The sequence below is a fragment of the Melospiza melodia genome, chromosome 5 (assembly GCF_035770615.1).
Source record: "Melospiza melodia melodia isolate bMelMel2 chromosome 5, bMelMel2.pri, whole genome shotgun sequence".
In the NCBI taxonomy this organism is placed as follows: domain Eukaryota; kingdom Metazoa; phylum Chordata; class Aves; order Passeriformes; family Passerellidae; genus Melospiza; species Melospiza melodia.
The window spans coordinates 82,365,658-82,378,840 of record NC_086198.1 but is presented as its reverse complement, the minus strand read 5'-3'; the positions used below and the strand labels follow the sequence as shown (position 1 = coordinate 82,378,840).

Here is a 13,183-nt window from a genome sequence, read left to right as displayed (position 1 = left end):
CTTGATATGGTGGAGATACAGGAAATTATGTACTTTACTCCTGTTGCTTCTCTAATGCTTTTTATTCCTATTTCTCTCCCTAACCTCTCTATGTCCATGCTGATAGGGCACCAGAACAATAATAAAATGGTTTCAAGCCAATACTTTGGATTCAGGATTAGAGAGTGCAATAATCATAGAAGTCACTGAACATTTTCTTTTATTATTGACTTTGCTGCAATCTAATTTTGCTCAGTAATTTCAAATCTAACAGAAACCAGAATGTGATGTGATCTTCTATAGAGAAATGTGCAGAAATTGTCACTGATTTTTGCATCAAGGTTAGAACTTTTGCTTAAATTATACAGTATAAGTTAAGAAGTCACACAGATACTGAACGTTTCTCCAAGTGCACACCTGGTTAGGACACAGCACCTTGGGAAAGAAGATGTGAGTTCCTTAACAAATAGACAACCTGTCAAAACATCCCAGAGGAACTGGATCCAAGAGTTGTTAGGATCCCCATTTCAGCTCCTGTCAAGCTTCCCTTCCCCACTGGCAATGTCTAGAAACACAACATCAGGCCAGGAGGGCCTCTGATCTGACTCAGCACAGCCATTTTAAATTTGTGTTCATATTTTTGTTCTAAATATTTCATATTTTGTTCTAAATATTCTAACAATTTCCAGGGTTCCAGAGTTGAGAGTAAAACCTTAGCTCTGGCCTGAACTTGTCTACTTCTAGCTTCCAGTCACTGAATCTCATGATATCTTTTTCTGTTACATTAATGAAGAATCCCTCCTCAGAATCATTTCTCCATTAATTCTTGTAAATTCTTGTCAAAAATTACCAAGTCAACCCTTAAACTAGTCCATGAAAATTCAGTATTTTAATAATTGTATCAGGTAATTTTTCTTGTAGTATTGTAATTCACTGCCACAAACTGGCTGCCCATCTTGCCTCCTGAGATCTGCCAATTCACGGTGGATGCAGATCACCGTTCCTTCCTCTCTGTCCCTTCTCTCCTAGATGATGTTATTGCTCATGAAGAAAAGTCAGAAAATTGGCAGCATATTGTCTCTGGAGATACTGTAGTTCACTGTGACTGTGGTCACAGGGGTTCTTGGATGAGGGAAGAGACGAGAATGTTGACTCCATGTTTCAGAAGGCTTGATCTATTATTTTACGATATATATACATATTACATTGTAACTATACTAAAAAGAAATAGAAGGAAAGGTTTCCTCAGAAGGCTAGATAAGAATAGAATAGAATAGAATAGAATAGAATAGAATAGAATAGAATAGAATAGAATAGAATAGAATAGAATAGAATAGAATGATAACAAAAGGCAGCTCTCTCAGACTCTGTCCGAGATAGCTCGGCCTTGATTGGCCATTAATTATAAACATCCACGATGGGCTAATCAAAAATCCACCTGATGCATTCCACAGCAGCAGATAACCAGTGTTTACATTTTGTTTCTGAGGCCTCAGCTCCTTAGAAGGGAAAAAATCTTAAGAAAGGATTTTTAGTGAAAAGATGTCTGTAACAGTTCACAAACTGAATATTAACCCAAGCAACCATGAAATGCAGCAAATGTTTACATTCTGAACCCCAGAAGATGAGGAACCAACATGTTCTCTCCTGTTATTTCTATCAGTTGGGAGTGGTAAGTTCCAGCAGTAGGAAGGTGTAACAGATGGTAACATTAATCCTCTGCTACTACTCAAGCATGAATTTCTGAAAAACCTCAACTCTGTATGGCCACATGCTCTAGGCCTGGAAATAGGACCTCATATTCACAAGCTCCTCTGTAAGCAATGAACTTCAAACATTGTTTCTTAAGGGTTTGTGTCTTCAGTGCATCAGTCACCTACAGCAGTAACACAAGGTCTCACCTGCTCCCTTGTGTGCCAGGGCACACTCTCTGTGAAAGTCATGCTCCAGCCCAAGCCCAGAGCTCTGCTCACTTGCCAAGCAGTAAACACAGCTGTGTGCTGGCTAGCCAGCTGTGTAACACCTGTGCTTCGCCTTCCTTTCTTCCCTCCTGTGTAACTGCTTTCTTTTCCCACACCAAAGTTGTAAGAATTTAACCTTCCAAGGTTTGTACATATTTGCAAATATGGCTAAATAGGTCAGTGTGTTCAAAAGTCCTTTGAGGTGGAAGGGATTCACGGAAAAGGAAATGCCTAGCTCTGCAATTGCTTAAGACTCATTTCCTTAGATAAAGAGATAAAAAGATTATTGTGCACAGTGTCAGCTAAGTAACACTCATGAGCTCTTCTGCTTAGTTCACTATTTACTGCTTTTACCAGCATTTTATTCCCAGCATTAGTATGTTGAGAAATACCAGACTAAAAACTCACGTGACTTTGCTGAAAATATTTCAACACATTTACAATGAATTGCTTACACCTATGACCTTGCTAGCTCTAATACATTTAATATCTGCAACATAGACCTTGTACAGTTTTCAGTCACAAGGGCCTGCTGCATCTATTGTGTGTTTGACGAAGTATTTTGGTGACATTTACTGAGCATTACAATGCTGGTCAACAGTTTTACAACACTACGTGTTGGTTGACAGTTACAGCTTTTGTCAAATGGATGTGCAATCTCAACTTGGGGCAGTGTTCCTGTTTACTTTGAAATGTTGCACAAGCAGATGAGTATGACAGGCAGGTGTTTCTGGTCCATTTGCCTCGTATGTTAAACAAACACACTTTACTTGTTTGGCACAAATGCTGCAAAGGGTTGGGTGCAGATTCCATGCTGCAGCGTACACAAATAGCTTTCCTAGGACCTTTCTTGGTGAGGTCACACTGCAAATCCTGTGTCCAGTTCTGTGTTCCTCAGTTCAGGAAGGACACTGAGGTGCTGGAGCCCATCCAGAGCAGGGCAAGAGCACAAGCCCTGTGAGGAGCAGCTGGGGGAGCTGGGGGTGTTTAGCCTGGGGATGCCAAGGGGGTCCTCAGTGCTCTCTCAAAACACGTGTGAGGAGCTGTAGCAGGCAAAATAGCTGTAGGACAGGACAGTCTTCAACTGCTCCAGGGAAGGCTCTAGGATGGACATTAGCAAGAATTTCTTCACAGGAAGGGTGGTTAGACATCGGAATGGGCTGCCCAGGGAGGTGACTGAGTCACCAACCCCGGAGGTGTTTAAGGAAAGGCGACGTGGCGCTCAGTGCCATGCTCTAGCAGACAAGGTGCTCGGTCACGGGCTGGACTCCATGACCTCAGAGCTCTTTTCCAACCTAACTGATTCTGTAAATGTTTTTTACATCCGCAAGCCGCTACCTTGGCCTTGCCAAGGCATGGGATCTCCAGTCGGGCAGTACTGCAGCCCACAGGGACGAAGCTAGGGCTGTGCTGCCGAGCAGCGCACATCCCACAGGCACACCCGCCGGGCCGGAGCCGCCCGGGCCGAGGCAGGCCCGGCTCTGCCGCTTCTGGCGGGAAGGGGCGGGGCCAGCCGCGCACGCGCGGGGCGGCGGGCGCGGTCACGCGGGGCGGGCGCACGCGCGGTGCGGATGCTCGCGCCGCCGTTCGCGCCGCCGTTCGCGGCGCGGCTCCATGGGGAGAACATGGCTCCCTTCCCCGAGGAGGTGGACGTGTTCTCCGCCCCGCACTGGCGCATGAAGCAGCTCGTCGGGCTCTATTGCGACAAGGTAACGGGCCGGGACGGCCCCCGCACCGCTGCCCCGGGGCGGGCGGGAGGGTTTGGGGAGTGCGCAGCTGTCAGCGCCCCGGCCCCACCGGTAACTTCTGCCCTGCGCTGCCGCGGGGCTCCTGAGCCCCTCACGGGCCGCCGGTGCCGCTCCCCGGCCGCGCAGGGCTGGGGCTGCCCTCGCTGCCCTGCCGGGAGCCGCGTCCCGCCGGGCCCGGCGCGGAGGGGCGGCGGTGCCGCGCAGGGAGCGCCCCCCGCCCGGGCAGCCCGGCTGAGCCGCCCCGGGCCTGGCGCTCCCTGCGCGGGCAGCGCGGCCCGGCCGTGCTTGCCGTGCTTGCACTCAGGCGGGGCACGGGACCGTGCTTGGGGTCTGCGCACAACGTTCTGCTGGTCGGTGGTGTAAAGGTACCCTAGGTATGTGCTTTTATTTTTAGTAGAAGTAATTTGGCTCGTGGACAAAGGTAATTTTTATTCTTGCATCAGAGTAGTTAAGTAATCAAGGCTGGTGTGTCACCTGAAAGGCAGACTTCCCTGCAGCAGCTTTGAGTGTTGTGGGAGGGTTTTGGGCAAATACTTCACAGCCGGCACTCCTGCTGCAAGAAGTTTTGCCTCCCATCTCCGGGCATAAATGGCTGTTTGGGAGAGCCAGATTGGCCAGAGAGATTGAAAAGAACGGTGAAGTTCCATGAGGGGCAGTTACAATGGCTTACTGCTGCCAGCAGCATGGGAGAGCTCATGCTTCCCGATTTCCTCATGGCACCTTGCACTGCTCTGCGATTCACCACATCCTTTCGTGTGCCTCTTCCATTTGCTAACAGGTTAAAGAAAACCTACAGCTGTTTTTTGCAGGATTTGCTAACTGTGCAGGCTGACCACAGGGTCTGGGGGCAGGAGAAGGGGAGACCTTGTGTAGTTTCTTTCACTTTGCCTTTTAGTTGAGAGTACATTTGCAATTAACTTAATCTGTGGTGGCAGAAAAATTTGTGCTATCGGAACAGAATGAATTTATTTGAATGGAAACAAACACCCCCACTGACTCCGGGTAGCTGTTTTAGTGTGTTGTTGACAGAGCTAAACAGGTTTCATTTAAACATCCAGATCTTGTAGTCGCTTGGGTTTTGTTCCTAGAGAGGCATTTTTGTCACTTTTGTTGAGCCTCCCACAAAGTTTTGACCAAATTTACCTTGCCTGATAAAGCTTCCTGGGGAGCAATTACTGGTTTTCCTGAGTATTGAAAAATTTTATTAAAACTATCCAGTTTGTAATGTTCATAGCCTTTCATTTTCTAACAGTTTTTATACAGGAATTTTCTTGCTCCCCCTTTCTTTTGAATAAGGGCAAACAGGAAGGAATGGCACTTTTTTAAAGTGTTCAGGTTTACGTCCTTTAACCCTGTTGCAGAACTTGGGGTGTGTGCCATGCCTGTGACTTTTTATAATGTCAACTTGGCACCAGAAAAGCTCCCAGTATTTGCATTTCTTTCTTGTGTGATTGAGATGCTGCAATTAGGTAAGTCTGTAGTTCTGCTTATATGGCAATTGTAATCTCCAAAGCCATGCTCTTGGTAAGTTTACTTTGACCTTGAGGGTTCTTTGATTTTGTGAATTACATGTTACCTGTGTTCATCAGGTTCCCTTTATGCTGTAATATAGTTGCTGCTAGTGTCTGAATGTGGTAAATTCCCCCGAATGTTAGTGAGGGTGAAATGGGCTCGTCCATCTTTGCTTCTCAGGAGAACAATTACATTGTTTCTGATGGATAAAGTACGTAGGCACTTAAATGATCCTTTAGGACAGAGATACACAGTTTATTTTGTTCTCCCGGGACTTCATGTGAGACAGAACAGTAAACTGGACATTTAAGCTGTTTAGTGCTTTAGGAAAGTTATTCTACTTTTTTTAGCTGTTGCTAGCGAAGATCTCCCTGTACCTTTGCTGCATTCCTAAATGACTTTTTTACCTGTATTGTATACACTGCCCTGGACTTGGATAATGTGAGTAATTAGGATTATGTTTAATAAGGAGATCCACACTGTTGCCACATCTATCTCCTACTCTGATGATGAGAAAATTCTTAAAGTGCTCTGAGGATGTCCCCCCTGTAGGCAGTGGAGTGCTACAGCAGGCAGTCTTTATAACTGAAATGCTTGTCCTGATGCCTGACGTCATCTTTGCTACAAATAGAGCAGATTCTGTTTTCCCATCTCTAGTGAACCGTTCTCCGTTTGCAGAAGGATCTTGTGTTGATCTGCAGTTGTAGCCCTGTCCTCCATCTTAGCTTAAGCAAACGGATTCATTCTCCTCCATCACGTGGGTCAGGCTCGCTGCACCTCAGTGTACTTGTTGCTTTTGTCAGAACTAAGCTGCCATTCTCTAACAGTTTAAGCTATCTGACTGCTGCTGTTATGATTGCCTGCCTCTCTGGCTCCCATCAGTGCTTGAGGTGACTCAGGCTCCAGACTGGCAGAAAACATTTTTTTTCTGAAGCAGGGTAGGTTTTCTGTTGATGTGGTGCTGCCAGCAAGCCCTGGTCAGATCGGTAGTGAGGCAGTGGGAGGCAGGGAGTGGGACTGTGACAGGCAGCAGCTGCATTGACTGAAGCTGCTGTGAAACCTCAGCCTGATTATGTCTGTGCTTGCCTGAAATCTTGTGCACAACGGGACAGCGCTGGTGTCGAGGAGAGCAGATTTGTTGTTCTGCAGTTCTTTTTTTAACAGCAGTGTACTTGCTTTGTGCTCCTCTAATCCCATATTTCTCTGAGGGCTGATGCTCAAATTCCCTTTCATTTTTGTCATTAGGCTCCTGTCCTGTATGGAGCACTGTGCACTGGTCCCAGTCAGCGTGCTGATGTCCAGTCTCTGTTGTCGCATTATGGTCTTGTGTTTTCTGCACTCGAGAATGTGCCACTTGTGTAATACCAGCTTTCCTAGCTGTGTCTGAAAGCATTGTATCTGTCACAAATGAAACACAGATTTCAGCTGGTAATGAAAATCCCATTTTGGTTTGGCTGGAGACTGGTAGCTTGGGCTTGAGAGCACTGTTTGCAAGTGTTTGAGCTGCCCTGTGAATTCCTGCAGGCTCAGTTACTTTGCTGTAAGGCAAAACAATACCAAAAACCTTAGAGAGCTCATGATCTGTAACATGTATCATTTTCCTTTTAGGTGGTTTGGTTGTCTTATCAAAAGGAAGTCAGATTCTTTTCTCTAAACAAATCTGTGCTGGCCAGTTATTACTTCTTATAGCTTCAAGATTGGGACTACTAAAGTAGCAGACTCTGGTCTACCTACAGACTGCACTTAAATTTTGGCTAGGCCTTCCCCAGAAACAAGACACCATGTCTTCCAGTATGGGATTTCAAACTTCTGCTGGCTTGTGGAGTCACTGCAGCCAGAGCATGTTTTCAAATCTTTGTGGTACAGAATTGCCCAGCAAGTTTAGGGTGCTTTGGGAGTACATAAAATGTTGCACTCGTAAATGCTGTAATGAAGGTACTGGTGTTTGGTTGGTTGTTCTCACGTCCTTGTGTCTGCCTCTCCAAACTGGTGTGGATTCATCCTGTGGCTGAGTGGCTGTAATAACTGGCTGCTGCTGGAAGGGTTAATTGCTGATGATATCCTTCATGCTTGTCTGGCTGCTTGATGAGCAGCTAGTTCATCTGGGCAACTGAAGCGAAAGGTGATTCAGTAAAACTGGCTCAGTAAGAGGTCAAACAAGCTCCAGAACCAGGTTGTCAGTATGGGAGGGAACAAGATGAACCATGGCAGGAGGGAACAGCTGCTTTAACAGCTCAGCTTTATTGTGAAACCTTTGGGTGCTCGAGCAAAAGGATATAAGGTCCTTCTTTTGTTTGCCTGACTCCAGTCTCCCGTGACCTCATCTTTCTACAAAAGACCTCTGCAGTTATTTCTCATGGTTCAGTAATTGCTTTGGCTAGTTCTTCCTGGAAATTTAGATCAATTTTGTCATATTCTGGTGACTTGAATGCATTCAACTTGCATAAATATTTAACTAGTATTTTTCTTTTCTAGTCTACACTTCTGACTCTTTGCTAAAATTAATTGCTGTAAATATTTTTCCTAGTTAATTTTTTCATGCAGATTTGAGCAAAGAAGACATTATTTTTTTCTGTTGTCATCTGCCTTTCCTGTTAAATAGTTGACTTAAAGTATCATTTTTCTTCTCTTATAATCTCTGTTCTCTGTCCTCTTGAAGTCTAAATGCTTTGTTCAAGTTACCTGCACTTACCTTTGGCTTCTGCTGAATAGAATGAAGTGTTTTCATATGTTAAATTCGTGATTTTCTTGTGTCATCTGTAGTGTGATGAAACATTTAGAAGTGAAAAATACTCAGAATTGAGTGGATTTGGCATTGTAAAGCATTGGACAGGGCGTTATATAAGCACATCAAGATCATGCTTTTTCTGGCAGCCAGGGGGACTGAAATCTGAAAAATTCAACCAATTAACTTAGGACTTGCTGTTTCAAAGTGAAATGTTTTTCCCTTGATGCCCTTGAGAGCAGAAAATGCATGTTCCAAGAAGATAAGTGTATCTGTGTTTCTAATAAAAAAGTTGGTAAAGCTTTTTTCTCCTTTTGAAATCCCTTTTCAATATTTCAGTACACTGCCATTCATTTTCCAGTGTTGCTTCAAATAAGTGTGTGTTTAGAAATTCATAGTTTTTGGTTATTCCCAATTAATGTGCTGTAGCATTGAGCATCTGCCTTCACCTATGTTTGGGAAGAAAGAGCTGCTTGAGGTGTTTAGTCCTGGTAAATCTGCAGACTTAGGCAGACTGTGCTTTCACTGCAGGCAAAAGATGGAAGGAAATTCCTTCATTGATAGTAGGAAATTAAATCTCCTCATTAGCATCCAGGGACAGAGGGGCAATTTGTTGTCTATGTCTGTTTCATCAGGAGCTGTACCAGTTATCTTTCTTGAGGTTTTTCAGAGCTGTACAGCAATTTCACTTTTTTTTCTGGACACTTCCAGCACTTGTTGCTACCTTCTCATTGTTTATTTAATTTTGTCTATCAAAACACCTATTTTTTCTTACTTAGCAGATTCTTTTATATCTTTTTTTGCCTGCCAGACATGGTAGCAGTTTTTTCTCCCAAGTAATTGCTTATGAACTATTTTTGCCCCAGCATTATATGAAAAAAGTTTTCTGTTCACCTTTCACATACTGCTCTGATTTTTCATCCTCTCTCCCAGTCTGCTCTGGAGAGCAGTAACAACCCACCTTTGTCCTTTTTGCAACAAGTTATTCTCTCCTGTTCTGTGTTACAAGAAAAAAAAAAGAAGAAAGAAAGAAACTGATGTCTTCTAAAAATCCAGGGACTGAGGAACTGTAATTGGTGTGTATCAGTGTTAGTACAGGTTTTGTGCAGCTATCCTAGAATATGCTTTAACTGATTAAATACTGCAAGGTGTAATTGTTGAGACTTGGCTTTTTGCTTTCACAGTTAGTGCCCAAGATGGATTAAACTGGGGTGGTGAATTTTTCCCGTGTTCACCTTTGTGTTAGGAACGTGGAGTCACACTGGTGCAGAGGTGCAAAGACACTTTTGCTCTGGTTCTGTTTTGTGAGTTACTGCAGTGGGAGATTTCACTCCTGGGGCTTCAGGTATGACCTTGCAGAGGGCCAGAAGAGCAGGTCTTAGTAGGAACCTGTATCCTTGAGGGTATAAACCAGGAAAGAAGTCTTCCATGGCATGTAGAATAGTGTGACACAGGTAGATAAATAACAGCATAGTTGCAAGTGTTCATCATGATTTCATTCAAGGTCCTTGTAGCTCATATATTTAGTAGCTTTTTAATTGGTTTTAAATTTTTTTTTGCTTGTTTCTTCTCTACAGACCTGGTGATATCCTTTTTTCTTCCAGCCTTGGTGAGCTTCTGCCTGTGGAAATCACATGGTGAAAGAGGCTTAGCTGATTTTATCAATGCATTTTGGGCTGTGCTTTCTACTGTGAACCCCAAGAGGATCTGACATTTGTAGCAATTGCATCACTGAAAATCTTGGTTGAGTTAGTCCCATGTTGTAATTCAGATCTCATTGTGAAATGCTCTTCATGATTCAAAACCTCATCTATAGGTGTTCATTAGACAAAATTGACTGTGGATATAGTACAAGACACTGATATGGAATAAACCAATGAAAATGGAAATACAGGAGGTTTTTTCACTGTGCTGATGTTTGGCATTTATCAGCTTGATCTTAGCCTTTGAAAATAGAATATGAGGTTTCACCTTCCCTGTTGCCAGTGTTCTTTGAAAACAAAATAATTCTGTAATTCTGTGTGCCTGAATCTTCTGTGCTCTTTCTTGGTTGGTTTTGGTTTGTGGGGCTTTTTGTTTGGTTTGGGTTTTTTTTATTTGAGTAGTTGGGTTTTTTAAAAAGCAACTTCAAGACTTTAGTGATGCTGCAAAACAGCTAGAAGATTACACAGAGGACGGGGTGGCATTGAGAAGACAACATCAGAAAAAAGGGCATGGGAAAGCTTTGGATTTCTTGTTGAGTTCTGCCACATTCTGTCCTTCCTGCTTAAATAATTGCTATTATTTTGGGTTGACCCATTGCCAAGATAAGTGCCCAGGGTGGAAAACTGATTTCTCCCCTGGTTTAAGGCTTCACGCACATAAAGGGGTGGGAGTGTGGAGCAGTTTAGCTAATTCTCTTACTGTTTCACATAAAGAGCAAGCCAAGGAGAGGTGACACTGAGGACAGCCATTCTCTTGGCTTGGCTACCTCAGCACCTGAGTTCTTCCTTGGGGACAATATCAGCTGAACTTCTTGGGGGTTCCTAAGTAGGACATGGCTTGTAACTGGGTGTTACCAGTGCTCCAGCCTGGTGAAGAATGAACCCAGTAAAAGGCAGAGCTCCTCCCTGGATCAGTTCACCAGAGGGATTCATGGTGCAGCTGCATGATTGCCAGCACATCTTGAGGGAAGCAGCAGCAATGTGCAGTCAGAGGCAGGGCAGCTCCCTCGGTGTGTTTCCTGCTCCATGCCCACGCCCTCATTTCCAGCAGATTAACTATAACATGAAACCACATGCTCTTGCTGTTGACACAAGCACACCTTGTTATAGATTTTGTTCCTCCATTTTATTGTGCCTGGAATTGAGATAAATGCCTTTGCAGAGTCCGGGTTTGTCCTTTGAATTTTAGTGCTACTGCATGTGCAGAGTGCTAATATCTTAGAATGTAACAGTGAAAAGATACAGCTGGCTGGTAATGCCTGCTCCTTTTTTCTCCTGGTGCTATTCTATTCTAAAAATCAGTTGGTTTCTTTCATAGAATGGTAGAATAGGATAATTCTGAGTATTCTGAGTTGGAAGGGACCCGTCAGGATCATTAAGCTAATTCTTGGCCTTGTGCAAGAATGCCAACCCCAAGAGTCACACCATGTGCCTGACAGCGTTGTCCAAAAGCTTCTTGAACTCTGTCAGGTTTGGTGTTGTGAGCACTTCCTTGTGGAGCCTGTTCCAGTTCCCAGCCACCTTGTGGGTGAAAAACTTTCCTGATAATTATTGTGATATCTTTTTTCTTTTAATTGGAATGGTCTATCAGCTCCATAATGAAAAATATTTTATTATTTTTAAATTAGTTTTAAATCTAATTAGTTAACTAGTGGTAGAACTCCACTCTACATTGATTATCAGGAATAGTATATCTTTTATTTCATCTCCTATGGCTATCAGCTGATTGTCTTGATGTGGTTATACACAGAAAACAGAATATAGAGGAATGACCTCTCAAAAATGTAACTTGGGATGACACATAAAAATGAACAATTGATCAAGAAGACCAGGAAGAAAAAATGCCTTCAATTTTTTAGCTTCCAGACTGAATTTTTAAGGTTAGTGGTTGTTCACAATTCATGTGCTTATAGCGAAAAATTTCATTTGAAATTAAGCAGCTTGTGAATATGTAGCCACATTAAACTTTTTAACCTTGAGAAAATATTCCATTTTAAATTAGTGAAATCTGTAGGGAGAGTGGAAAAATAAATTTTTTTGCTCCTATTCTCCTTCCTCAAATTTTTGTTGTTTTCCAGCTTGTAGTTGGGAATAGAGATACTTGTAACTGGGAATGTTAGCATGCAGCATAAGCTTATGGCTGTGCTGGTCTGATAAGAGCAGTGTACTTTTTCTTTATTCCTCTTTGCTGCTTTCTCCTTGTTGGTTCATAGTATGCTTGGAAGGAAGAAGCAAACATTTTTCACTCCTTAAATGTATTTTTGGCATAGTTAATAGGAAAAAACTGTTTCAATTTACTCACTGTAAACTAACATTGCTGGAAAATTAATTTCCTTCTTCTAAGAAGACATTTTTCCATGTTGGCACATGTGTAAAACACTTCCAGAAACCAAGTTAAATACTGTGTTTTGTTTGGTTATTTAATTAGCAGTTTTGAGCTTCCTTATTTATTCACAATATTTTGGATAGACATGTCTATGTCTTCATCAGATAGAAAGTTTCACTTTTTTTTAATGAAAGCACTAAAGCCATGAGGGAGATGCAAGAGTTGAGGGTGGAGTTATTTCAGTTGAGTGTTGTGAACGTGAAGCACTGTCTAAAGAGCAATTGCTGTTAGTATTGCCAGGATTGGTATCTTGTTCTTAAAGCACAAAAATTAAACAGTGTGTTTTAGTAAGGAAAGATGAATGTTTGCTACAAGTCTGTACATTCACCTTGACCATGTTAATGGCTCTGTTATAGTCCAATAAGGTGGACACTCAACTGAAGCTGGCTTATACTTGTCTGAGCTACAGAGATTTTTCAAGTCTGGCTATGCTTTAATTGCATCATTTATTTTCTTTAAATAAAAGTTTAATAAATAAAGTAAATTTAAAAGCTCCTGGCTACTTCTAGACAATGCCTGTATCAGCCATAAGTCTCTGAAGTGTTTCAAACAGACATTGCAGTACAAAGGACGGAGTGTTGTTTGGATGGTTGCTCAGGCTGTTTGGGTTGTGAATAATTCTGAATTTCAGGAGCCACTGAAACTGTTGCTCTTGTGGTACTGCTCCTCAGTTAGAGTTTGCATTCCAAACACAAAACCAGTTGTGCTGTAAGGTACAGCTGTTTAAATGTAATGTCTTCACAAGCCCAGAAAGTTCCCAAGTTTCTTGAGCACTGAGGGCTGTGGTTTAGTGCTGTGTGTTTTAAGCCTGTTCAGGGTTCTCACATGTGCCGTGCTTTATATTTTTGATAAGTCAAAAAAAAAATCCATTATACAGTCCATTTCCTCTTCCTTGCCATTCTCTCTTTGAATTTGGGGGTGTGGGATTTTTCTACTTGCCCTGCTAAACTCCTGCACTAGTTTTCCTTGTTAGAGTTGGTGAAAAGTGGACCTTGGAATGGAGTAGCTGCTGTCTGTTAATAATCTTGGTCCCCTATCAGGAGACTTCATCAATCCTGGTAATGAAATTATAGGTCTGACCAAGTGACTTTGTTGCTAGGCTACATGTCCTTTGAAAAGCCAGTTGTTCTCAGCTTTGGCTGACCTTTTTAATGCAGTGATTTCTGATT

The 13,183-nt window shown here is 42.8% G+C and overlaps 1 protein-coding gene across 1 annotated transcript in view; it reads left to right on the top strand.

The window, feature by feature from the left end:
• Window positions 1–3,502: 3,502 nt before the first annotated feature.
• Window positions 3,503–13,183, top strand: part of FBXL5 (F-box and leucine rich repeat protein 5) — a 34,007-nt gene continuing 24,326 nt past the window's right edge. The window contains exon 1 of the mRNA XM_063157661.1: window positions 3,503–3,649. Coding sequence (XP_063013731.1) covers window positions 3,512–3,649 — 138 coding nt within the window. The 5' untranslated portion in view covers window positions 3,503–3,511. The remainder of the gene's footprint in view (window positions 3,650–13,183) is intronic.